This window comes from Phasianus colchicus, chromosome 15 (genome assembly GCF_987193195.1).
Source record: "Phasianus colchicus chromosome 15, bPhaCol1.hap1.1, whole genome shotgun sequence".
NCBI lineage: Eukaryota > Metazoa > Chordata > Aves > Galliformes > Phasianidae > Phasianus > Phasianus colchicus.
The window spans coordinates 8,785,965-8,811,983 of NC_143450.1; the positions used below are offsets into that span (position 1 = coordinate 8,785,965).

The 26,019-nt window shown below is 44.9% G+C and overlaps 1 protein-coding gene across 6 annotated transcripts in view; it reads right to left on the minus strand.

Moving 5' to 3' along the window:
• HTR4 (5-hydroxytryptamine receptor 4) overlaps positions 1–26,019 on the minus strand; it is a 100,239-nt gene that overhangs the window by 68,313 nt on the left and 5,907 nt on the right. For 5 of the 6 annotated variants that reach the window (XR_016471337.1, XM_090150841.1, XM_090150839.1 and 2 more), the window contains exon 2: positions 4,304–4,385. Coding sequence is in view for 5 of the 6 variants with exons in the window: in XM_090150841.1 (XP_090006967.1) it covers positions 4,304–4,329 (26 nt within the window). In the remaining variant the exon portion in view is untranslated. Of the gene's footprint in view, positions 1–4,303; positions 4,386–19,767; positions 20,173–26,019 lie in introns of those variants that run through there. The other variant, XM_090150840.1, reaches the window with a different exon arrangement.

The window sequence follows — 26,019 nt, forward strand, 5'->3', positions numbered from 1 at the left end:
CATAGAATATCCCAAGTTGGAAGGGATCCCTCTCAAAATCAAGAATGTGGATCATCAAGGTCAGCTGTCTTCAGAAACACCCGGTGCTCACTGTCCCTCTGGATGAGGGCTTTGGGAATAGCAGCTGGGTTAAATAATGGAGTATTTTCTTTGTTTCCAAACACAACTGATTCAACCAATTTGATTCCTTCTTCCTTCACCTTGCTTCTCATTTCTCAAAGTCAAGACAAGATTAATGAACCCCACAGTTCTGCTGGAGGGCTCTGCCTTTTTCGAAATACTTCAAGCCACAAAAATATCCATGAAAATACCTTCAGCAAGCAGAGAACTAAAGCTGAAAAACCCAAGTTCAGAAGCAATTAACATCAATCTAAAATTCAGTTGTTTTGGGGGCTAAGCGTAAAAATAAAAAGCAATTACTGTTGTGACAAACTCAAATAATATATTGTTTCTCCAAAGTTAATTTAGCAAAAGGAGTCTGCCTTCACCAACAGCAACAATAAAAAGGATTATATAAAAAGCTATTTGCTTGCACTGAACTTTCTAGTAATGTTATTCCAAAAAACTTATTTCTCAAGAGCATATCAGCCTCTGCCTGGCACTTGGGAAGCAAAAACTGTTCCATACAGCATGAGCAACACAGACCAGCTCTAACCATCCTCAGAAGCATCCATTCAAACAGCAGAGACTTCTCCGTCCTTGACCATGAGTGTGATAAGAGCCCATCATCTGCTTCTCCCTTCCCAGTTAGGGATCTGGAAAGCAATGGGAGCTCTGGTTCTAAGGGAAAGGGCCGGAGCACAGTGTCCTGCTTTACAGTCCTGGCAGAAATATTTCAAAAGCAACGTGAAACATCACCACATAGTGAATATGTAGCACGCAATAGCAGAGTGCTTGATCAATGGAAACACCAGCCAACGTGTGATAATCAGTTTGCAAATTTTGAGATGTGCTCAGACTACCCTTAGTGCAGCTTTCCTATGTGCTGCACTCCTGCAAACCACACTGGAGCCTGCCTGTGCCAAAAGCTCTTTTAAAAACTTTAAGACAACAGTTTTCAGAAAGTTAGCACAGTATTTTCATTCAGGTCTTTGCACTGAAACTGGCAAAGAAGACGCAGAGTGGTCTGTCACAGCTTTCAGATGGCAGAAGAGGATTTTGCCACTGTGGACAGTGGTGGAGGCATCTGCAGGGGCTCCTGCCCCTTGGCAGCAAACAGCCTACAGTGAGCATTAAGTGCTGCTGGGCTGGAGCCGGGCAGTAGGAAGGACCACCTCACATTTGCTTATGAATGTGCCCAACAAATACTTTTATACAATTGCTTCAAAAGAGGAGAATAAAGAGAATATTTTTTTCATGCTCTACAGCTCATTCAGGGGCTCGAGTTTTTATTCCAAACCACTTGACAGTATCTCATTAACCTACTGCATATAATAAATGCTCCCAATAACAATCACCAAGTCACAAGAAATTGAAAAATCCTATAAAATATAAATAGAAATACTTGCAGGCTCATTTATTTTTCAGCTCCAGTATTAAAGAAAATGAGGCTTGCCACCCCTCTGTGATAAATACAAGTCCCAGCGCAGACTGTCAAAAATTTCCAGGAACATATCTCTAGCTTCACACTTTGAAAAATACATAACCATTTTCTTGCATGTAAAGGAAACATCTGTAAAGCTGAATCTGCCTGCAGTGTTCAGATAGGTGGAGAGATGCAAAGCTGTTCCCCACTGGAAAACTTGGCATCCCCTGGGTCACTGCACCAAATACACATGAGGGCAGGAGATGAGCCTGCTGCTTCCACAGGGCTCAGCTCCAACAAAGCCAACCTGTCCATTTCACTGCTGTCCTCATGTTGTCAAAGAGCCTCCTGTCTCCCCAGGCTTTGCTTCCCTTTGCCAGAGGATTTTCCATGGGAGCACCCCCAAGACCCATGGGGACCTGAGAGCTCCCACCATGGCTTCGTGCAGTGATGGCAAACATATGGAACCCCTGGCTTCAAAAGAAAACATTCAGCAAAAAAAAGCTGAAATCAGGGTGGATAAAGGAGGAACAGCAGCTACTTGCTGGTAGCTGACAAGCAAAGTGTTAGTATGGCTGAAACACAGCCACAGCCAAAATTGAACCTGAAGTATAATGAAAGTGAGATTTGACCACAGTGCTTGATCAGAACATCCAGGCAATGGTGAATCAATATTTATGCTGAAGAGCTTTCAAACTGCCATGGTTTTTCCGTCATCAGACCCCCGAGAACACCTTACGCTGCCTTTTAGCATCTAAACATGCTGTCAGATCTGCCAGGGTCAGGCCGATCAGCTGGTGGCACCTGCTAATTCCCAGCACAACGCAGCCTCTTCAGGATCTGCCTCTGAAAACCCTTCTCCTGGAGCTGTTCAGAGGGCATTTTTGGCAGTGAGCTGACAGGGCAGACAGGTATCCCTGCAGCAGGCAAAGCCGCATCCTCCCTACCACTTCTCATGCATGCTTTTAAGTACTGCAACTGGAAAGAAAGAAAGAGGAAAGACACAAAGCCTAATTCTAACAGGATTCAGCTTTGTTTTTTCATTGTTTAATGAGCACATTCCACTGAAGCTGCAGTTTTCCTCAGCTCACCAAAGGACTAATCCACCCATAAAGAGGCAGAAATGCTGTAAAGGAGTATTGCAAATATCAGCTTAAACTTTCAAAGATACAAGTATAAGACCCTCACAGCATCTATCTCCATCAATGGCAAATGGAACATTACCAAAAAGCAAGAGCAAGGTAAGGTACTCTCTGAGCTCCCGGTTTATAAGCGGAGAGATTTTCCCTCTGTGAATGTGGAAATGCATTTGGGGGAATTTTATTTCATCACTGTCAGAAATAGATTTTTTTTTCCTAACATCTTCAAAGGAAAAAAAAAAAATGTAGGGACAATTGTCTGGTGTCAGCACCTTCGTTCCCTTTACAGAGCAGCTGCGGCAGCCTACGCATTTAACTACATTTCTGGTATTAAAAAGTCAAGACACATTTCATTAAATAAAACACATTACCTTTCAGCATTGATTAGCAGGTTGTAAACGTGCCCTGCTAAGTGTGCATTAAAGCAGCAACCTGAGTTACTGGTGACTTTCCTGAAGCTTGAGTAGGTGAATGAGAACTAGAAATGTTCCCTCTGATAGCACAATGCTTTGAAGAGATCCATTAAGAAGAGAAATCATCTTTAAAGATGTATCATCTCTCTCTGTGCACACAGCTGAAGAGAGTGGGATGCAGCTGGCAGAGGTAAGCCCAAGAGCTAGAAAGCTGTGAGGACAGTGTGGTATGGCACAAAGGGTCCCTTTGAGGGCAACACCATGTTTCCCCTTCTTCTGTACTATTTCTTCCTGATCTCCCTTCAGTAACTCATTAGGGAAAGGTTTTCTGGAAGATCTGATTGCATACATTTCTATCCGTGCAATTTCCTCCAAGGCATTTCTCATGTCACCTGAGTGCCCAGACAGGGGAAGGGTGAAGAATTGCTTCTGGAATTTTAAACTTGAAACATCAAAAAAGATATTTCCTAGAGCTAATTCTAAGGAAACACTGTGGAAATGCACAACTCTCATCACTACTGGCATATTGCTTCCTCTTGTGTCTGTGTCAGCAGCCCAGGTTTGGTCAGATGTTTCACATCCTTGTGTAAAGTGGGTTTGGTGGGGCTTAAGTTCAGCTCCCCACATAGTTCAGCATCATTGTCTGCTTGGCCAGTCAAAAGGCCAAGAGGCAAAGGGACAAACCCTAGTCCTGCAGAAAAATCCCACAGATCACATCTGAGAATGGCAGAGCCAACGCCAGCCCCAGGTCCTAAGGATAGCCTTGGGCAGGATCCAGGCTTCTTGAACAGTTTCTTTTGGCATCACCTTTCCAGGATCAAAGTGATTGGTACCAAAATGTGTCAGTATAAATACAGAGAGATCGAGTTGACAGTTCTTATGCCAATGCACACACACACACACACACACACACACACACACACACACACACACACACACACACACACAAAAAAAATCAAAACTCAGTTCAGACTCTCCATAGGCAGATTGACTTATGCCTGGTCTTTGATGGGATCTTATCTGTCCTATTGCAAGGAAGTCCAAAATTCATCTAAGCCACACCTTACATCTACACAAATAAAAAAGCAAAACCAGGCACTGCTGCACAAGCAGATACCTTAATCTACAGGCAAACAGTGAAGAACACCCCCACAGCTTTGCAGGCACACCATAGCAGCTCACTGGTTGGATGAGACGTGGTACAGGAGCCATTTAGTGCATCCTACCTCACATTAACATCAAGCTCTTCCATCACAGGCAATAGGCATAGGTAGCTGGGTGTTCAATGTCCATAGAAGAGACCTTGTCCTGCAGTGGAGAGAGTTAGAAAGGAGAGTTATAAATTAAAGAACCTCTCATGTGTTCACATTTACCCCAGTGACGACACCCATTCACAGCATTTTACCCCTCTGCTCTGGTCTCTATTGACAGCAGAGGTTAAGTAGAGGTGTCAAAATGAAATCATACCATTGCAAAGAGTTGCCATAAATCAATTCTCTGCTATCTGCCCAGGCATACCTAGATATAAGTGACCTCTTCTAGCCTATGCTTATATATGCATTCCCTTTCAACATAGGACATGACAACATACAGCTGCACAGGACCTAAGTCTTCCAAACATACACTGAAAGCAACAAGAAGTTGTTTAAATACAATCAGTTAAGGAAAGCTTGCAAAACCTGGCAGGGAAAAGACAAGCTAGAATGCTTGGTAAATTAGTTTCTGTTTTTACATGAAATTAAAACATTGACTTACGACTAAATTAAAACAGGTTTCCTGTGACACTGTATTGTATAGCTTCATGAATACTTAATAGTAGTACTGTAATTACAAAGAAGTAAATGATTTGCAGCTCGAGTTAAAATAAATGTACTTACTCCCAGTAACACTAAGTGATATAAATATTAATGGAGCTTTTAATTCTATCAAAAATCCATCATGAGAAATGAATACACCATCCTAATAATGAGTGTGTGTGTTTGCTGCTGTTAACTCAATGGAAAAAAAATGGGATGCGTTTCTGAGCATTTCTGGCTTTTAATTGCCCCTTGCATTATTCCTCTGGAGAGCCAAGGATAATGCTACCACCATGGCACTATTAATAACAACTCAAATGAAAATAATGTCATTGTGGTTACTTGGATTCAGAGATTGCAATAATACTGAGTCAGGCTTCCTGGATGCGATGCCAGGTTTGTCGTGCAAATGAACACCCACTATCCAGGCCTGGTTCAGCACTTACCAGAATTAGCACTTCAGAAGGTATAGACTATACATAGTTTTGCCAACAAAACTTACACTAGAGAGAGTTTGATCTGAGGAAAGACTTTAATATGTAGACTACCACTGCGTTTTGCAAGTGTAAGGATGACAAGTCTAACATTTTTCATCAAGTCACCTCTGCATCCCTAAGAAATCACCTCCAATTTTAATTTGGAGGCGAAAATATATCATCTCCTCTGCTCCAGCTCTGGAGTTTGTCCATGGAATGAAATGCCTGGTAGGCTGCTGGGACAGCTGCCTGTCAAAGATGCAGGAAGAATATCTTAGATATGTTCTTTGGGGATGTAAAAATACAATCAGTGTTCTCTGAGCTCAAAGTAATGGACAAAAATAAACCTAATTATTTCATCTCCAAAGAGACCTGAGTAACCTCCAAGTTGAAATCGCTCATTTGGCATATGAGTTGAGTTAATTGAAATTAATTTGTAGGAAATGCATAAGAATGGGTCTAATACCGTGTTTTGTTTCAAATCAAGGCAGGAGCCCTTTCTTTCCCGTTCTGTCAGTTCAGAAAGGATAGCCGTACAGCAAACAGGACACACAATAAACTGCAGCCTGCCACAGCTGGTGAGCACCGCTTCCTTCTGCCTCACTGCAGCCTTCAAAAGCATGACATCGTCCCAGTGTGCCATGCAGGAGGCTGAGGACCAAAGGGGCTCACTGACCCCACCATGGGAACTCAGATAGGGCAGAAACAGCCCCCAGACCTAAGATATTCACTTGGTCTTACGCTGAGTTAGCACAGGTGTGCCACAAGGAAAATCTGAGTAGCTGACGCTGACTCAAGGAAAACTGTTCCTTTGCTGTGCAGAAGAAAAGGGGCATGAGCACTCACTGTCACAGTGGGAGGGCACCGCACTGTGCTGCTTGCTGCAGTTTACACCTGTTACAGTTCTGAGCTGCAAGGGAAAGATGTACGTGTGGGAGTGAGCAAGAGCAGAGGGTGGGCATGAAACAAAAAAAAATGCCACCCATCTGCACTACCCCAGCCCACATCTTCCCTTCAGCATTGGTATTTTAGAGGACTTCTTTCCTTTTGCTTCTCCCCACAACAGCACAGAGGTGGGATCTGCAATAACTGGAGTCCCAAAGAAAAATGACACAATATCATATAATGCAAAATCTCTCAAGGAATTACTCTGTAAACATATTTGGCTCACATTAAGGACCTGGTGCTGTTCTTTGTTATTAAAGTGATTACTCATACTCAATTAGGAAACTGTCCTTTGCCTCAGAGAGACAACAGTCTTCCTAACTCAGCCTGCATGCCACCCAGCCTATCACACATGTAGCCCCTCCTGCACAAAATAGCACACGAACAGTGTATTATTAGAACAAAGTGGAATATTTAGTTGATTGTATTATCACAGAATGATAGAATGACCTGGGTTGAAAAAGACATCAAAGGTCATCTAGTTTCAATTCCCATGCTGTGGGAAGCGTCGCCAACCACTAGACCAGTCTGCCTAGAGCCACATCCAGCCAGGCCTTGAATGCCTCCAGGGACAGGGTGGGATTACCCTTAAAACAGGTAATCAGAAAAAAATACATATCTATATTAATGATATTTTAGAGTTTAAAAAACAAATATGGAATTCTTAAGCTAAAAAACCTTTGCAAAAACCTGTTCCCCCAAAGAAACTTCACTGAGATCAGTACTCTCAGCAGTATTTTCCACGTCAGCAAAGTCCAACATTTTTAATGGAAAAAGTTTAAAGCACAGCATCTTCAGCAAGCTTGACATGACAGCTCCGTAGTCTCCTCTGCATGACAAGAACTCTTCATCTTATTTTATTCTCCTCTAATCAATGCTACCAAAAAAGAGCAGATATACCATATGCGGATGACTAGTCCTAGTCACCACCGACTGCGCATGAGACTGGCTCAGACATGGGAAAAACAATCCAGTAACAAGTCTCAGTAAGGCTGCACTGATGGCACTCAGTGAAATCCAAAGCCACCCATCTGTCAAGAAGAGATCAGCTGTTTGTGCCTCATAACTTTACCCAGCACACCACTAAGGCAGCTCAGCAATGGTGCCCTAGCTCTGCCTCTCCACTTCTTTACCTCCACAGTCATGGGATGCAAGAAAGGAACAAGAACATGGGTGAACCAATGCATCTTCCTAACCAAGTTGTAGAAACTGTTGGGGATCCTTTACTCAGTAGCTTTAAGACACTTTAACCAGGAATTCACTTCTCCAAGACCACGAGTGAGCTGGCCAGCACAACTAGTGTCCTTTCTTACCTGACCACAGACTCGCCTGCTCTGCCCAGTGGCCTTGGTGGGTTTTGCTGCCAGGAGCCTTGTTCTGCCTGGTAGAAATGGAAGTGTCCCACAAGGTGACAGCCACAGCCAAGCCAGCCTTGGGAGAAATTTTTCTTGCAAGGTACTGATTAACTGAGACACTGACACATTCTTTATCCAATTTATTCCCATCCTACTCAAGCCACATCTAGTTCCACTTTCTGTCACTGCTGAGCTGATGACAACAGAAAAGTTGAGTCACTCTCCTGAAAAACTTACACCTCCATTTCTCGCATTGCTGGATTGTGCTGCTTCATCATTTGTGACACCTCAAATGAAACAGCACTGAGGGTGGACTGAGCAGTCTGAAAAGCCCATCTCATTTCACCTACAGATGCATACTGCTATACTGCTCTTCTGCACTACGGTGGTGGAGGAGGATATTAAAAAGATGCTGTTTCTGACTCTGAGAATTGGACTTATCCCTACAGTTCTCTGACTTCATGCCTCTCTCTATAAACTCAAGGTAAAAATTGGCCTTTCTCCTCACATCCTTTGCCAGTCTTGTCTATTTGGAGTAGTGACAATGACTTGATGCAGCCTTTGACTTCACTGTAGAAGTCCTGAAGACACACACTGTTAGTGGATAACAGCGGGGGAAGATGAAAAGAGCCTGTCACAGATGTTTGGAAAGCCTGTTCAGCCTTCCTCTGGAAATGGTTATCCTCCACATCTCAGCGAGTAAATTCTTCTAAGTACAGGGAGTCATTCAGCTTTCTTCTAGCATTTGTGATTCCTAGTTGAAGCCAGAGAATCACTGACATAAATAGAGACTGCTAACATCTGAGTCTGTGGTTTCAGGAGGCTCCTTACTTTCTGTAGTGCACATCCACTAAATTAAAATGGAATTGAATAAAAAAGTTTTTCCCTGATTCCCAACATATTTCATATTTGGGGTCATTTTTTCTGTAGCTCCATCTTCAGCATTATCAGAGAAACACTAGGTGTTAACAGAGGCCAGATGGACAAAACCTCCCCAGGCTACAATATATCAGTACTGTGGAGTGAAAGCCACCCAATCCAAAACTAAACTCTTGCTCAACACTAAATTCTTGCTCATCACTGTTTTGAACAACAGCCCCAAACCCTCCAAGTACTGCAAGAGTACATCTTCTTCCAGCCCACAACAACACCTGAGGAGCAGGAGATGCCACAGGGATCCAACTACTTCAGTCCAATAAAGTACCTCTCTTTTCTCTGTCCATTTCTGATAAAGGTGCTACCCCCTCCCATGGCACTTCCTGCCTTGATTGCCATTGCTGTGTCCTTTTCTCCTTATAGGACAAAGCTGCAAAGTAGTCCTTCAATTGTCAGGGAAAGATTGCTGAAGTGACTTTAAATGAATGTCATTCCAGCAGGTTAAGCACTTTGCTTAAATGGGCAAAAGTAAAAAGATGAAATTGACGTGTCACTTGAAAAAAGGAAATGGAGTCCAGCTTTGAGTAGACAAAGACAAGAAGCGTCCTTTCACTGAAAGGTTATTTTACAAAATGACTCTTTGAACTCCGTGGTTTTACAAACCCAGCCCATAAGTGCTAAGTTTAGCAGGTTTACATCCCCGAGTGACGCAGGCCTTGCAGATGGTGCGTGGCTCACAGCGGAAGCAAGCACCTTGTCCCACGTGTCTGCAGACACACAGGTGTTTCTCCATTGCCATCCTGGCACGCATGCCGTGGCAGCCAGCATCCCTCAGCCTTGTCACCCCTATGCCAAGTTATTGCTCTGCACTTTCACAAAAACCAGATTGAAATGCTAACACAAAACTCAAGGCTGTTGCCCTGCAAAAGACACAGCTGCAGTTCTGCCCATGGGCTCTCCAAAAGCAAGCCCTGGTGCAAGGTCCTGCACCAACAGTACATACAACAAATCCAAGCCCCTCTCCAAACAGCCATAAGCAGCTCTGCTGGCTGAGCCCAGAGCTGTTAGCTCATGTCATACCTTCTGCAGAGCCTTGCAAATCAAGGTCTTTTTCTCAGTCATATGATATTAACAGTCAGGCTACAAAAAATGGTTGCCTTTTGTTTGTGAATGACATACCCATTCAATGTGTGCCAGTAACAGCAAAAATACCAAGTGATTTTTCTCCTAGATGCGTGATTTTATCTTCTTGAGGAACACTGAAGCAAACTTTGTTTTAAAGCTCTTGATAGTAGTAAGACAAAATGCAAACAAACCCAAGTATTTACTTCTGTATTTACAGCAGTAAAGTTTCTATGGGCTGCTCAAGGGTGACATTGTTCTGTTCCAGAGACATCTGTATGAGATCCTTCTGTGTACCAAGCTATGTTTGTATAAGAGCTCTGAGGAGAGAAAACAGCTATAAAACTTGAGGAGTTATTTGCTGTGACATTAGTATTATGAAATTTCTCACCTCACCGCTCTCACCTTCAGCAATTACTACCAGTTGGTAATCAGAATGCTCCAAGTCTTTCACTGCAATATCAAGCCCTCAGCACAGGAAGCCAACAGAAAGATCCAGCAGGAGGCTGTTGGTCTCCAAAAGACCAGGATACAGCAGGAGATCAGTCAATAAATGAAAGCAGGATGGGAGCTGAGTTCAGAGAGTGCATCCACAGTGGGGATGGAAGCAGACAGGCATGATTTACCTGACACTTGAACAATTGGTTTTGTGCTTGCAAGGACAAACCAGTGTTATTGTTCCCTCATCACCACAAAGGGCTAAAACCACGATACCGTGCTGCCCTCCACTTATCCCTTCAGAAGAACCTTAAGTGTGTTTGACAGGGATTTGTACAGGACTAAAATGCTTCATTCCTGGAGACTTGTCATAAAACTTCCCTACAATTCACTGCCATTTTTTCCCTACCTAGAACACACTTTCCGGCTCCTCTGTTGTCAGCACACCAACAAATAACCAGGGTATGGAAATTGGTGCCCCAGAATAGCACTGGCTGTACTTTCTACAATTGCCATCAACTACATTTTCTTTGTTGTCCATTGAGAAGGAAACACGCAGCAGAGAAATATGCAATATAAATGCCGGGGAAGCAGAAAACCTTCATCTGAGACACAGGTGTGATGGCAGCAAAGGCAAACCACAGCTCACGAGAGGGCTGATGAGCTACAGGGTGCCCAGCAGCATCATTAACTCAGCGCACAGTGATCCTGTCCTCGCCGAGCTTTATCTGAGACCCCGCTTTTACCAGTTCTCTAATAAATAATTAGCCATTACAGCACTCTCCTACTGCAAATGAACTGCAGAGAGATGTGCTCCCGTGGCAGAGGTTAGCTCACAGCCCAGCAGGGACACTGTGGGCTGTGACGTGTGCAGTGACTCAGACCCAATCCTCTTAAACAACGACAGGTTCCAGCTCCTGCTTTAAAAAAGCTGCCCTGCTCCAAAGCAAATGTCCATGAAGAAGGGCATTCATCCCAGCCATGGATATGCTGCTCCAGCCAAGCAAGCAGGCAGTGAGAGGAACCTCATAGCCAGCATTTAGTTATCTGGGGCTACCCCCTGCTTGCAGGAAAGCCTCTTCCACCCATTCCTCTGCCCCACGTGGATTCCCATACTGTCTGCAGAAGCTGGGGGTTGTGAGGGAACAGTGGGGCAAAGCAGGGGGGTGAGCCAGGACAAAGATGGGCTGCAGAGCACAGGCCGCAACAGGCCGCAGGCACTGAGCAGGGACACATTCCGCTCCCCATCTGGAGGCTGCGCATGACTGACTTTATGGTGTTGGAATAAGGTTCCTCTCTGCATTTTTATCGTTGCCATGAGATGGCTTTGTGGCCCATGAAATGCAAGGAGGAAGAAAACCCCTGCTTTGAAGCCCTGTACCATGACACCTGCCACTGTTTATCTGCAGGATCAAGACTTGAGAAGAAATCAGAATGTTTCCTGGCATAGGTGTACTTGTTTCTTTTAATTACTTCTTGGAACTATGACTAATGAAATCAGCAGAGGTGCACGGAATTAGTGCTGTGATTTCAGCTGTGTGAAGGGGTTAGAAGAAGCTTTGTGTCTCACCCATTCAAATTCATAGAATCATTTGAGTTGGAAGGGAGCCTTAAAGGCCATCTGGTCCAACGCCCTGCAATGAACAGGGACACCACAGCCCCATCAGCGCTCAGAGCCCCTCCAGCCTGACCTCGGGTGTCTGCAGGGATGGGGCACCACCACATCTCTGGGAAATCTTTTCAAATGCTTCACCACCCTTATCATAAAAAAAAAACAAAAAACGACGACTGCTACTGGAAGGCCTGAGCCAGAAGCATTCTGCTGCCCCTGTGCTGGAGGGGAAAGCCACAGATCTGTGGGACATTCTAAGAGATGAAAGAGAGACAACCTCCTCAGAACTGAATATCTGTGTAACCAACCAAACTGACTCATGCTTCTACAGCCATTTCTTCACACTGCTGAAAGATGACAGGTTGTACAGAGAGAAGACTGCCTGAGAATATTCATCTTAAACTCATCTGCCTCCGCCTCCCTTAAAAAGTCAGTTAGTTGAGCAGCAAGCTGAACTGATCACAGTCCCCATGAGAACATGTGATTCTCCAGATCTGTACAAAATATATAAAGCACGTGGCTATTACCTTCACTGGTTAGGAAGCTGATACCATCAGGGAAAGTCAAAAGGTTAATTAAATAATTACTTCTTGAAAAGACTGAGATGCTGCAAGAGGGAACACACTGTAATACTTTCTCAGCACATAGGCTCTGATCTTACCTAAGGCAGAGCTTGTTCTAAGCATTTCATAGCAGTAACAGAACTATCTTGAGATGACTGCACTTGCTTACATACAGGAGCAATACAGCAGAGACCCTCTCTGGTGGCAGTCAGAGGGAAGCCACCACAGCACACAGCTTTTCCTGAGGGAAAGCAATTGTAATGTTTTGGTCCCTAACCTGGCTGCTCCAGCTGCCCAGGGTTTGGGGATTTAAGGGTCTATCCGTCATCCCACAGCAGGCATTTTAAGTCAACTCCAGCCCTGTGAGGCTACTCAGGACAGCCCTGGGACAGAGGCTGTGCTGAAAGGAGGTTTGGGTAGGCTGGGGATGCGGCGGGCTAAGGAGCAGGCCAGCTGGTTGGCAATTGCTGGGGAAGAATGTGCTCATTTCCATGTCCTAACACAAGCTGTGGGGCACAGGGCTGGAAAGGGTATTCAGTAGGATCTCTTGCACAGAAGAATGGAGCAAGCTTATATGTGTCCCTTGGTGGGTGAGGCACCTGTCCAGGGCAGGATCCAGCCACTGAGGTCAAGCCCTGCTTAGGAAGCACGCCTGTCAAGAAGTGCAATTCCATAACCAGCTGTGCAGAGCTGGGCACCTTCCAGAACGCTGCTGCTGTTTTCAACTTCTCTTCAATTGAATTACTAAGCTACAGAATCATTCCCAGGTCACTAAAAGCGAAGAAACAAAAATAAACTTGACAAAATGAGACCTTGAGGGCTGACCCTGAAGACTGCTCTTCTTTGGATAAAACCGTGAGTTTCATGGCACTCCTGATAGAGGAAAAAGAGTAAATGAGCACACAGGGCAAGCTGCTTCCAGCAGGTTATTTCCAAAATGAGAATGACAGGACACACTTTAGGTGGGCTGTGAGTTCTCATCAGCCAGACTTTCCAGGTAAAACAAGCTGTCCAGACACTAATTGCGTCTGGCACCAGACACCCAGCAGCTATGAGATGTTACATGGCTCATTTTCTACAGTTTCATAAAGAACTGTTATTTCAACCAGCACACATACTTTGACCGAGTGCATTTTTAAAATTCTGCTCATATCAGACTGCAACTCCCTGAAAAACAGCATGAGGCTGGTTTCTGTCAAACTCTCTACTATGTAACCTGTGCCATCACTTTCCTTGTGCTGGGGAGCAGGGCACTGCGTCTTACTTCACGTTGCCAGTGAAGTGCAGTTTCATAGAACCATTGAATCACAGAATCATTGGCTTAGGTTGGAAGCGACCTTTAAGCCCATCCAGTTCCAAACCTCTGCCATGAGCTGGTTGCCCCCCAGCCAGATCAGGTTGCCCAGGGCCCCATCCCACCTGGCCTTGTGCACCTCCAGAGATGGGGCCACACAGCTCCAGGCAGCACTGTCAGCACCTCGACGCCCTTTGAGTAAAGAATTTCTTTCTAACATCTAACCTAAATCTCCTTTTTTTTTAGTTTAAAGCCATTCTCCTTCTCCTATTACTATACGCTCGTGTAAAAAGTCAGTCTCCCTCCTGCTCTGAAGGGAAACAATAGATCTGGATGCTGGAGGCTTCACTCTTATTTCTGGTGATTCTGAAATGTGCATCCCACTGAGGATAAGATTTGCTGAAGCAGCAGGCACTACCCTGGACCAGGCATCAGCAGCTCAGTTACTCCCTCACCCTGCTGCATGATACAGAAGAAAGGCTGAGCACAATTGTATTTGGCCAAGGCTTCTACATGGTACAAAGTGGCGCTGTGCTAGGAGGAAACTTCACTGAAGTGAGATATGGTGACTGTGGCAGGCAGCTCTTAATGTTTAAGTGCAGCTGAAAACAGAGAGTCAAAGCAGGAGGAAGGATGCTAAAAGAAGAGATCAAGAAACACCAGGTCCCATCCCTGCAGCTCAGAGAAGCTTCCATACCCACAACTCCATACAGAGGCAGGAGTCTGACATCACAGCTGCTTAGCATTTGCAAAAAACTGCAATGAGAAGTGAGGGGAAGCTGGTAGCTATGGGTATGCAGTCAGGAATTAAGTAAGTAGTAGAAGTAGCAGGCAAATCTGCAGGTGCAGAACAGCTTGATTTTGAGCATATTAGGAAGAAAAGATATCAAACAAAATGTTGAACAGCAATTACTAATGGTAGATACTTCAAAATTAGCACGTCCAGATATTGTAACATTGCCTTTACAGAGATTTTTCAGAGGCCTGGGTGAGGAACTTTACACATGGTTGGTAAACTTTGATCATCAGAGTTAACAAAAAAAACAATATTTTGAAATAACGAAATGGACGATCTAGGCAATTATAAACCTGTCAATTCAAGACTGATCCCCAACACAGTGATAAAATGCCTCATAAAGAGTGCAATGCATCAAGGATTAAAGATGGGAAGCAGAATTTGGCAATACAGTGAAGATTAGAGGAGAAAAAAACCTTGTCATCTTTCTGTTTTCAGGGCTAATCAACAGCATTACCGCAGTAAGAAGTTGCTGTATACTCTGATCCCAAAAAAAACATTTGATTTGGTACATGAGGCTTTCATACAGAAGCAAGGGCAACATCAACTCAGCACATGACTCCTGAGCTGAGTTAAATTCAGTATAGTGAGGAGCCTCAAATGTGAATGCAAACTGGGAAATATTGTCCAACAGTTCTGGTTCTAATGTGGTCCTCTGGGAACCTGTTATTGGTTTCCTGCTACTCATTTTATTTTTTCATCTGTGTCATGGAAAAAAAATATTGAAATTACCATTTAGAGTTTGTTTGGATATATTTTCCAACAAAACAATATGCATTTGTGTATAGCCTAGGTGAGGCAGCCAAAATAAGGAAGTACTAACAGGACAAGAGCAATCTGGCTTTGGAAATAAATAACTCTGAAAAGGACATGAGGTCCCTGCTCACTGCCGCTCATTTCAAGTTCCTAATGCCATTTGTTATGGCTAATATAATTCTCAGGAACATCTTGAAATGGGAAAGCAGGTAACCAGGCTGCAGTAGGCTGCTCCATACTGATGTCGGCATTTAAGAAAGATGTTGGATAGCAGAAATGCATACCAGAAAAGCCACGAGGCTTATGAAAGAACTGGAAGATGCATTTTTACAATGCAATTCTTTTGGAGAATAATCCAGTTAGTTTGTTCCAGAGAAAAAGGACTTAGCATATCCTGTAATTACACACTCAAGAAGCAGGATGATACTATTCAGTTCCTGAATACTTTCTGGGGCTGAAAGTTGAATCCAGGCAAATTTAGACAAGTAAAAATCACATATTTGACTTGCACTGACCACAATCCAGCAGTGCAGTATGACCGAACACACTCCTATGAGAAGGCAAATCACTGCAGATAATGGCAAGGTGAGAGCTGTGAGCTGATCAGAGGACAGGAGAGCAGAAGTGGGAGCTGCTCTGAAGAGCCTGGCTAATGGAGGACAAAGTGCAGACTGGAGAGATGAAATTGCAATGTGGGGGTGTTGCAGGAGCACCCAAGGATTGAGTAACGCATCCAGACTGATGTGCGTGGCAATTATTTGGTAGCTATTTGCCATCTCCAGTCACAGATTTCAGCCCTTCATTCTTGAAATACAGAAGATTGTTCCATGGAAGCAAGATTCAGCAGAAACCTGTGAACACTCATTACTGATTGAGATATTTTCTTTCCTTTCACATACAAAGCAGCAAAATCTCACTGCCTGTCTAAGCAAGAGAAACTTCTGATGTTCAGACAATAGGATTGTGGAAACCTGATGCTTAAAATAGCAAGAAGGGAAAGAAAAAAAAAAAAAAAAGACATGTAAACTATAAACCTCAGCTTGAGGAACAGAACTTTCCTTCTCCCCATTCGTAAGAGGAGAGAAAAGCATTACTCCTTTGTACCCCCCCCCCCTCCCACCCCCCCCCACCCCGAGACTCCAAGCTTTTTCAGATGAGATGTAATCACTCTAGAGAGCTGTTGGGAGCTTTTGTTCAAGATTTCATGCAACTCAGAGAGAAGCAAATGCCACTTGGGAGTGTAGTGTTACAGTAATTGCTGGGATAAAGGGATGCAAACAGAAAGGTCTGTGTGTTCCCCAACACTGCCTGCCATGTCCCTGCTTACCCAAATGCTTGCTGACTTACTGGTGGCATTCAGGATGAGGTAGCCAACCACACCAGACACTCTAATTATAGCATGACCTGTTACTAATTACTGTTTGACTAACCCACTGCTGTTGTATTATCGTGCTAAATGAATGATATCCTCTGGCAACGTTTACAGAACTCATTTCCCATTCAGCCTGAGGAGCCAGAGAATGAACACGAGGAAAGAGCTGAAGGTCTCACACACCCTGGAGGATGGCTGAGCAGGCTGGGAATTTTCTGACCATGGCATTTTCAAGGCATTGCACCAATACTGTCAAGCCCCAGATGTTTCATTGCATCACGCACAGTTTGGTAAGACTGCTGATCAAATCAGGCTGACGGGTCCATTCTTTATTCTCAAGTGCAAAGCATCTCTGATTTTCCAGCAGCCATGGCCACCTCTAGAATGACACAGTCCTAGGTGTGCAATACCCACTCCTCTTTGGCACACAGAAATATTGCAGAGAATCATAAGCAACTATGCTGAACTTTTTCTTAAAATAATGGTGAGCTTTCAGCTTCGTTTCCTCTTTATAAGAACCTGTTAAAACTACAGCAAGGTAAATACTACAAAAATATGCATTCACATATTTAAACAAACGTTCCTCTGTTTTTGGGTTTGCTTTCTGTCAATATCATAGCAAAGGAAGTGACTTTCAAGAAAGCTCATGGAACAGCAGGGTTTGAACCAAACATTGTGCATTATTCATTACTAACAAGTTCTGAATGTGGAAAGTCAAGGAATGGCTTTCAGTCACATACACTCTGTAGTTATTGATAGCAAGATCTTCCTACTTCTTGAGTGCAGCCGGACTCAGATGTGCTGCTCCTGTGCTAAATGGGTGTGGAGGTCACACTGTGCTCACTGCAGGAGGCACAGATGGGATGCTCTGTGGCACCAGGAGTGCCACAAGTTTGTTATTTTGAAATCTGCTGGTTTTAAGCATGAAAAAGGGTCAGTCACAGCCAGATAAACCAGCTTAGGGAAAGAGCTCAGATTTCTTGGATTCTGATTCTCAAACACCTAAGCCATGCCTTTGTGGGTTCATTCGGAGGCCGAAGTCTGATGTGGACATGGAGGTTATACATCTGCTTCATCTACAAGCTATCTTTCATCATTTTTATACCAATATTCCATTACTTCTGCAAGTGTTGGAGCCTTGCTCCTCTGTGATCTCAATACTTGTCATGCCCAACCCTTGTTGAATCCAGCGTGCATCAGCTAGGGTCTAGGTGTGACCAGCTCTGAGCAGAGAATCTGAACTATGCCATAGGAACTGGAAAGCAAAGTGTCACTGAAGAAGATGCAGAGGGGAATTCACACCCTGCTCAGCACATCCTTGGATGCTCCAGACTGGACCATTTTCTCCACTTTGTTTCCAGATGCATACAGGGCAGCACAACAAGTACACAGCTGTGGGGGATAACACAGCACTGCTGCACATTGTGGAGCTGCACAGAAAGAAGCTTTAAAAGTTGCTATTGTGATTTTGTCCTCCCCTTATGGAGTACAGTGATATACAATGGAGAAGGATGAGCTGCAGCCTACAGATGCAGTTTAATATTTTGAGACTGCTTTTAAAATTTTCTATGTGGGCGTTTGCAAAAGGATCCATTTTCTATCTCTTTTTTTTCCCCCACTGCTAATGAAACAACCAACTTTTACTCATACTTACACCATCCACCAAGAAGTAAATAAAAAAAATCTACTTGTCCTAATAAGAAGTTGTGATGAACAAAATCAGTCAAAAATACATGTTCTTGTAGGGAAACAAGTTCCAGATGTGTCTGCCAGCTGCAGTATCTAAAGGTCCAAAATACAGCCTGGATACACGGAAAAAAATGTCACTGTTGTTGAAACAAAGGCAGATAGTTGCTTGAGAGGCATTTCTATTCAGTTTCCCAGGGCTGGAGCATAAAGCCAGGCAGGGCTTGATTCATGTGATGCTAAAGGGACAGTCCCAAGTCCCCACAAGGAGCTGGGTGTGAGCGGAGCTGGGACAGCAAAGGAAGAGCCACAGGGAAAGAACAGCAGGGAGCGTGTGTATGTCCCCTGCTCACTGCTGGCAGAGCCTCTCTCATTTAGTGGCACAGGATGCACAAACCATGACAGCACTGAGCAGGAGGTGAGTTCAGGGCAGATGTCAGCAGCACAGCAGCTGGAACTCCCTGCAGGGATGTGCTGGGCTGGGGGCAGCTGTGGGCGCTGTGCTGTACCTGCTGCCTGGGGTGCTCAGCCTGCGAGATCTCATGCCAGGATGAGCTTCTCTGTGCTCAGCACAAGCGCTCTGTATTTAGTCATTTGAAGGAGAGTTCCCTTCCCTGAGCTATGCCTGTTATCCTGGAGATAACTCATTTCTGAGGTCTTGTGAGCTTGTTTGCAGACAGGCATCTGGGGAGCACCACCTGCCCTCTGGAAACGATGTTTTGTTGGCACAGTTCGGTTGACCTTCAGTCAGCTTAAATACAGAAAGCCTAAACAAACATTATTATAAAGAGAATTTTAAAAACCTATTTCCTTGTGTTGTATAACATACGAGGTGGGGAAGTTATGGATCCGCCTGCAAGGACAAGAACTGCTTATAGTATGAAAAGCATCAGCACGTGCTGCTGGGGTGCACTCTGAGCATGCCTGGGTGCATGCAAAGATAGCCTGTGTGCAGGGTGAGCTGCTTCGGCTGTCCTCCATTCTCTCCAGGATGTACACCTGGGCATAGCCTGTGCAGCATCCACCCCAGCTGCACCTCCAGCTCCTCAGGTCTCCCCCATAACTGCTCCACTGCTCACACAGCAACGTACAGGAAAGTGAGCATTAGCTCCACTCTGTTAGCTCTGACCATGCTTCAAGCCCAAAGTTTACATCAATCCAGATTTGAAGCTTATGGAAGCACACTGCCCTCACATCTCTGTTGGAGCAGATAGAGCGAGGCAGCCTGGGACCACACACATCTCGTGCCCGGCTGCTCTGGAGCCAACCTGTGCCAGCCACCCCCACTCAGTGGCTGAAACCTTCTTTTCATGTGTCTAGATAAATGGCCTGAGAGGAAACCGCAGTGTTTAAAAGAAGTAAAGCAGAACAGTGAGAATGGCTTCAAACAGCTATAAATAAAAGCAGGGCCCTCCCAGAGTGCCAGAAGCAAAGCAGGTACAGCTCTCTCCACCCCTCCTCCTCCTCTGCTCCCCTCTCCAGCACAACACGAAGCACAATGATGGTCACAAAGGTGATACTAAACTTCAGGACTGTCATTCTTAGTTTAGGTCCGATCTCCACACAGCTCACACCCTGTGGCCATGAGGCAGTCACAGCTTACCCTGCACCAGGCAAAGCCTTTGCAAACTCAGCACCATCTGATCAAACTGCTACGAACAAACCAAACAGCAGCTCCTGATGGCTATAACTGTTGGAATGTTTATTCACTCTATGAGCAAATGAATGCTTTGGAACAGTTACGGATAGTAACACTTATGGATAGTAACACTTGTCTCACTTTAAGAAGCTTTTACAGAATTTGGTAAACTTCTGTTATTAAACATAACAACTTCTATCTTCTGGACAGCCACAGTTCCTTTGGAGTGGGACTGCTGCACACACTGCTTTTCATTAAGACTGAGTTCTTGTTTGTGCAAAAGTAAACCCCCACTCTAAGAAATTGACTTGTATTTTCCCAAAAGCAGGAAGAGAACATCTTTAAATCTCTTCTGACTCTTCTTGTGTTCCTTGGGAAACCTTATGGGAAGCGGCCTCTATTTAAATGTACCAAGAGGAGACCTGCACACCTGGAGTCTGGTGGAAAGGGGATTGGAGAGAGAAACAAGAAAATGCATAAGAACTCGGGACAGAACATGTACGGGGGCTGCAGTGAATCCCGTGCTTTTCTTAAAGCCCATCAGACCTCGAGCAGCTCCCTCAAGGATATGGGAGTTGGTTGGCTGTTTCCCAGAGCCTAAGTTCAAAACATGGCCTCACTGTGGGCAGTGCTGCTCATCGTGATGTCAGCAAGAAGAGCCCCATTCCCTTCCCAGCCAAGCCAGGAACACTCACAAGTGAAAGCCATCATTTTCTCCAGATTGATCCAAGGAAAGCCTGACTTACACTGCACTGGAATCCTCTCACATTACCTCTGTCCCTGAGTACTGTTCAAGCTGTTCACTCTCTGCACAATCCGTCCATACATATATTTGTAGTAACATACTTCCCCACATATATTTTACCCTATAATCTCATGATTCGTGCAGTATTGCACTTTCTCAGTGGGTCCTAACCTGCCTTTTCAGGAAATTATTCCTTAGGGATGTCATAACCACGGAGCTGATTCTTTCCCTACATCAATTCATCCTATTTCCTTCATTAGAATTGAATGTGATTGCTACCAGGACAAGAGATCCAGCTAATGGAGCTGTGGCAATAAACGCCCCGCAAATCCCTTAGAACTGAATTGTAGCTCACAGATCTCCAAGTGCTGCTATCAATGACTTGTTTTTATCATAATTGTGGTTATTAATATTTCACATTCATCACCAAAAAAAGTTTAAATGAATAGAAAGTTCTACAAATTCTCTTCCCCATCAATATTCATCGTTTCTCATTCACCAGCTGCTCGGGGTGGGCTGTGTCTGTTCTCTGTGCTCAGCTGCATGGAAGGGGTAAAACCAAAAGAATGCATGAATCCTAACAAGCCATTAGCATGAAGGAGCTCAGATGATAAACAGTTTAGCAGTAACTGGGTTGGTTGCCTCATACTTAAAATAATAATAATAAAAAAAATCCAGAAGAGACATCAATAGTAAGCAATACGTGTATGTAGGTAGAACAGATTTAACGCATAAATAATGTTCTTTGCCAAATGATTTTTTCAGCTGCATAATGAGCTCCTAGCAGTGCATGAGAGTTTTGGAACACACTCATGAATAAACGGCAAAGTGAATTAGATGCTCCAGTCCATTATATTAGCAAAATTGTTTCTCATTGACTTGCAGGACAAGGCAAAGATAGGAATGTTGTTCTGGGCTACGGTGGGGCCATCTCTATGAGACACTGATGAGCTTTGTGCCAGCCCTGCCCCCCAGCCATCCCCTGACTCCTTGTACCACACAGCAGCTGCTTCCAGGCACCACCTAGCTCAGACAGCTGTGCCAGGTGCAGCAGGATTTAAAACAACTGTGAGAAAAGATAAGAAATAGTAAGAAAAGGCTGAAGAATGAAGGGTCTAGAACGGAGGCTGGGAGGGGATGGGAAAGGTCACGCTGCAGCTGCTGTTAAATGTTAATTTTATTTATAACCAATTGGATCTTCTGTACTAAGGCTTCCTGCACAGGTGACTTCCTGAGATCTTTTCCAGCAGCCCTACTGATGCAAGAAAGAGGTTATGTGGGATTTGTTGAAACTTACTAGAACATTTCATCGAGGTGACATCACTTGCAGTGCCTCTTCATGCTACTGCATGCAACTAAGAGCCCCTTGTGCTCTGAGCTGATGATACCATGACCTGTATGTGTTCCTCAATGGGAATTTGGTCCTTGCTACCCTTGAACTCAGCGCTCTCAACTGCGTTAACATCACCGCACTTGTTTCCAAAAACTGCTTTCATTTTTGCACCCTCTCAGCTGTACACACAGCTCTCAGTCACATGCAGAAACCACTGAGGTTGCAAACAAGCAGTGGGTAATTACTCCCCCACTCTTTACATGGAGGACGTGGAGCCCGCAGAGCACTCTCACACAAACAAGTCACGCAGCAGTTTACAGGCTTTACTGCTGCAGACAAAGGCTTCCAAAAACCCAAAAGGTTCAACTGCCACCATTCTGGAGCATCTCTCTTTTCCAAACTGCATGCAGTTCTCCCTACTGCTCAAATTGCAGACTGTTGGTTTGGTGTAGGTGGGGAAGAACAGCCTTCCCAGGAGGTCCCACTTGGACTTGTTACTCAGGTCTCAAACGCCCTGATCTACAGAACCTGAGAGAATGACCAGCAATAGGAGCTGAAGCACCAGTATGCTGTACTCCAGGCAGTGCAGCACGCTTTCAGAGCTTTTATTTATTTCACAGAATCACAGAATCGTAGGGGTTGGAAGGGACCTCCAGAGATCATCGAGTCCAACCCCCCTGCCAAAGCAGGATCCCTACACCAGGTCACACAGGTAGGCGTCCAAGCAGGTCTTTATTTATTTATTTCCATATAGCTCTGATTTCAACAAAGAGAGGCAATTTCAAGCTGATGCTCTGCTCTGCTCAGCAGAGATGCCCTGAAGCATGGAAAACGTTTCCCCTGGGAGCCCTTAGAAGCCTTTGGCATCAGCCTGCAGTCCTGTGCAAGGCCAGACCAGCTCCTGCCCTGCTCTGTTCCTGTTTCTGATCCTGGTCCTTCCCTGTTCTTGCTCTGCTCCTGCCCCAGGTTCCACCATGACAGAAAGTGGAGGAGAGCAAGGAGGGCAGGATGAGGGACAGGCAGGAGAGTGCCCTCTGAGCCTTCCATCTGTACAGAGCTGGCTTAAAGCTTTTCAGCAGCACAGATTCCTCCCCATCACCCTCCTTGCTTTCTGAAGGCAGGGAAAGGGGGTCCCTCAGGCATAACCCCTCAATTGCAAGGCAGAGGATGTCTGTTAGGTCACAAAGCATTAGGAGAAATGTCAGTGACACCTCTGTGACTGTCTTTTTTTTTTTTTTTTTTTTTTTATAAGGCCAGGTCTTGATGCCTGTGCTCACAGCATAACATTTAATTCCTGAGGCAGTAACAGTCAAGGAGGTGTAAGGAGAGAAATACAGGTTGTTAAAGCAGAGCCCAGTTTTCCTGGCCCTTCCATCAGTCTGTGTCTCACTTCCATCCCTCCCCCTGCCTTAGCCAGGCCCACTGCTGTTTCACCTTATCCCATCCCCACTGCTGAAAAGCATCCTTATTTAAAGCTATGGATGAGGTATTTAATTTTCCCTTTGTGCACTGCTAAGTTGCATCATGTCCTCCTATGAATGATCCAGAGGCTAATTTTCAGCATGTTTGGCGCAAGCTGCTATCTTAACATAGAAAGGGATGCTATCAGTTCCAAACACTGATTGAGAATAGCTCGGCTCTTGCCACACCAGTTACCTCTGAAATATGTTCACTCGAGGAACAACAGGCAGCAATCAGATGTTTTCCAGCCTGCTTTTCATCACGGCTCATCAGATAGCAGCATACAATTGGGGAAAGCACTGGGAGAGGGTCTGAAACGTGAGAACTAATCCACCCTCAGAAGAGGAACTGATTCTGCAATTTTTTTTTTCCTGCTTATCTTACAGTAAATAAAGAATTAAAGAAGATTGCTGAACATCTATCCATTCAGGCAGCAGCTGAATCTCCTGCTAATTGCTTTGGGATGCTGAGGGAGGAGGGAAAGTGTTGGGACATTACAATAAGCAGTAAATGCTGTGATTGGCAACTACCCACAACCTTGCATCTGCACGTAGGCCACTAACAATAGAAACAGGGGAAATGTTCTTATAAAGACCTCTATGTAGCAAGAGAAGGTGAACTTAAGAAAAATAGCCTTCTTAAAAGGGAGAGAGAAAAGGGGAAAGTCATTCATCCACATCTCCTGGCTGAGCAAACAGAGCCCAGCCTCTGGGTAGGTCTGTGCTCACAGGGAGGAGCATCCTAATGGAGAACAGTGCCCAAGGCTTCCAGCAGCACCAGCTGAGCAGATCCAGTGGAGCCTCTGTGCACCATCATCAAGTCAGCAGAACCAGTAACCAAACAGTTTTTCCCTGTAAGTTTTCTTTGTGATCTTGGCTTTTTTCACAAACAATAACAATGAAGTAAAAGCAGATTACACTGAAATCAGACATTTCCCACAGGAAGTTCCCATTTTTCATCTAGAAAAGCTTTTATGAAAATAAGTCACGTCTGTCATTTCATTATTTCAGCTCCACATTTCTCTCTAGGCAGGTGGGAGAACAGATTCTTAGGCCATGGAGAGACAAGCTAGGCAGGGCAAGGGGCTGAGGCAGACCCTGAGGAGCTCTTTGATCAGAACCAGCTGTATTTTAGCCTCCTGGAGATGGCATTCGGTGACAGAGATTCCACATTCTCCTTATGTCCTCTCCCACGGGAATACACACAGAGGTGTTTCTACATCCTACCCTAAATCTGGCCGCCTCCCCACAGCGAGTTGTTTTCCTGCCCCCAGCAGACACAGCCCCATCACTGCCAGCTGCTGCCAGTGGGACTCAGCACTGCCTGCCGAGACCAGAGAGACACGTTTACAAGAGGAGAGGCTCCAGATAGTCTGGCAGCATCCTTCCTGCTAACAGCAGCGCAGATAAGCAGCACTGCCTTCCTTAACTCAAATGGGAAAGAAATCCCAACTCACTTGCTGCTTAATAAAGTGCAGAGAGGCAAAGGAATTTAAACTCCAGCTAGGTTTTCCCTGTCTAAGTGAAGCTCTTGCAGAGAGCAGCCCAGAGGACAGCCGGAGGGATGAAGCCATTCCCACAGGACTCCATGGGGGATGTGGATGCTCGTGCTGTCCCACACCAGCGCTATTTTTGCCTAGGTTTGGAGCACTCATGAGGGATGGTAAGCAGAGCGTGTTCTGTTTGTCATTTTTCTCTGCACTTGTCGTTGGGGTGCTGCTGTTTTTAGCCAGGCTTTTGGAATTCTTCATCACCTAAAAATGTTCTCCTGCGCCAAGATCAGAGCTCTAAGTCTCTCTTGGGTTCCCTAGTTTTGGATCCCTGATCTGAGGGGCTTTCATTGCTCATATTTTTATGTTGCTGTTTTAAAATCAAAAATAGCAGTAAGTGCCTGTGGCCCTAAAGAATAGTGAAGGATGAGATGGTTGCTATAGAAGGGGGATGTGGCTGCGGAAGGGAGAGGAAACTCCACAGAACCAAACATCCCTGAATCCCTCCATCTCCATCTGGTGATGATGCCAAGGGGGGAAGGTGAGGGATCTCCTGGGGTGACAATAAATGCAGTTGAGCCAAAGAGAAGCAATCAGTCTGCTGCCAACTGTTATCTCCTGTCCCAAGGATAAGTAATGGTGCTGCTCTCAGACCACAGCCCTTCCCACCTGCGCAGTGCTGGGCAGCCAGATATCACCGTGTGCCAGCAGCTGCTTTTCCCTCTTCCTTCCTTCCAAATTCTCTGTGACATCTCCTACAGAACTCATGGGAAGTGCAATCTGCTGAGTAGGGGATTTTTTTCCATGCAATCTGTATTTACCAGCCAGCTTTTGTACACCGAACAATGACAGCATCGTGAGTTTAATGACAGTTTATTGGCATCCCATTGTCATGGCATTGTAATGCATGAGATCACTTCAGGCTCCCTTCTGTGATCATTCCAGAATAAAGACTTTGAAAAGTTACTGTTGAAGAGGCTATCAACGCTTCCAGGCAAAAACAACCCAAATCTCAATGTCAGCACTTCCAATGCATCTGTTCAGTCAAGAACAAACACCTTAGGAAACCACGAGGCCATGGCCCCCAGAACATCTCATACAAGGTATCCCAAGGGATTACTGCAGGTGTTACAGGGAAGCTCTGCTCAGGGCTCCGTGACACCGATGGGGGCAAGGCAAGCAGAGCTC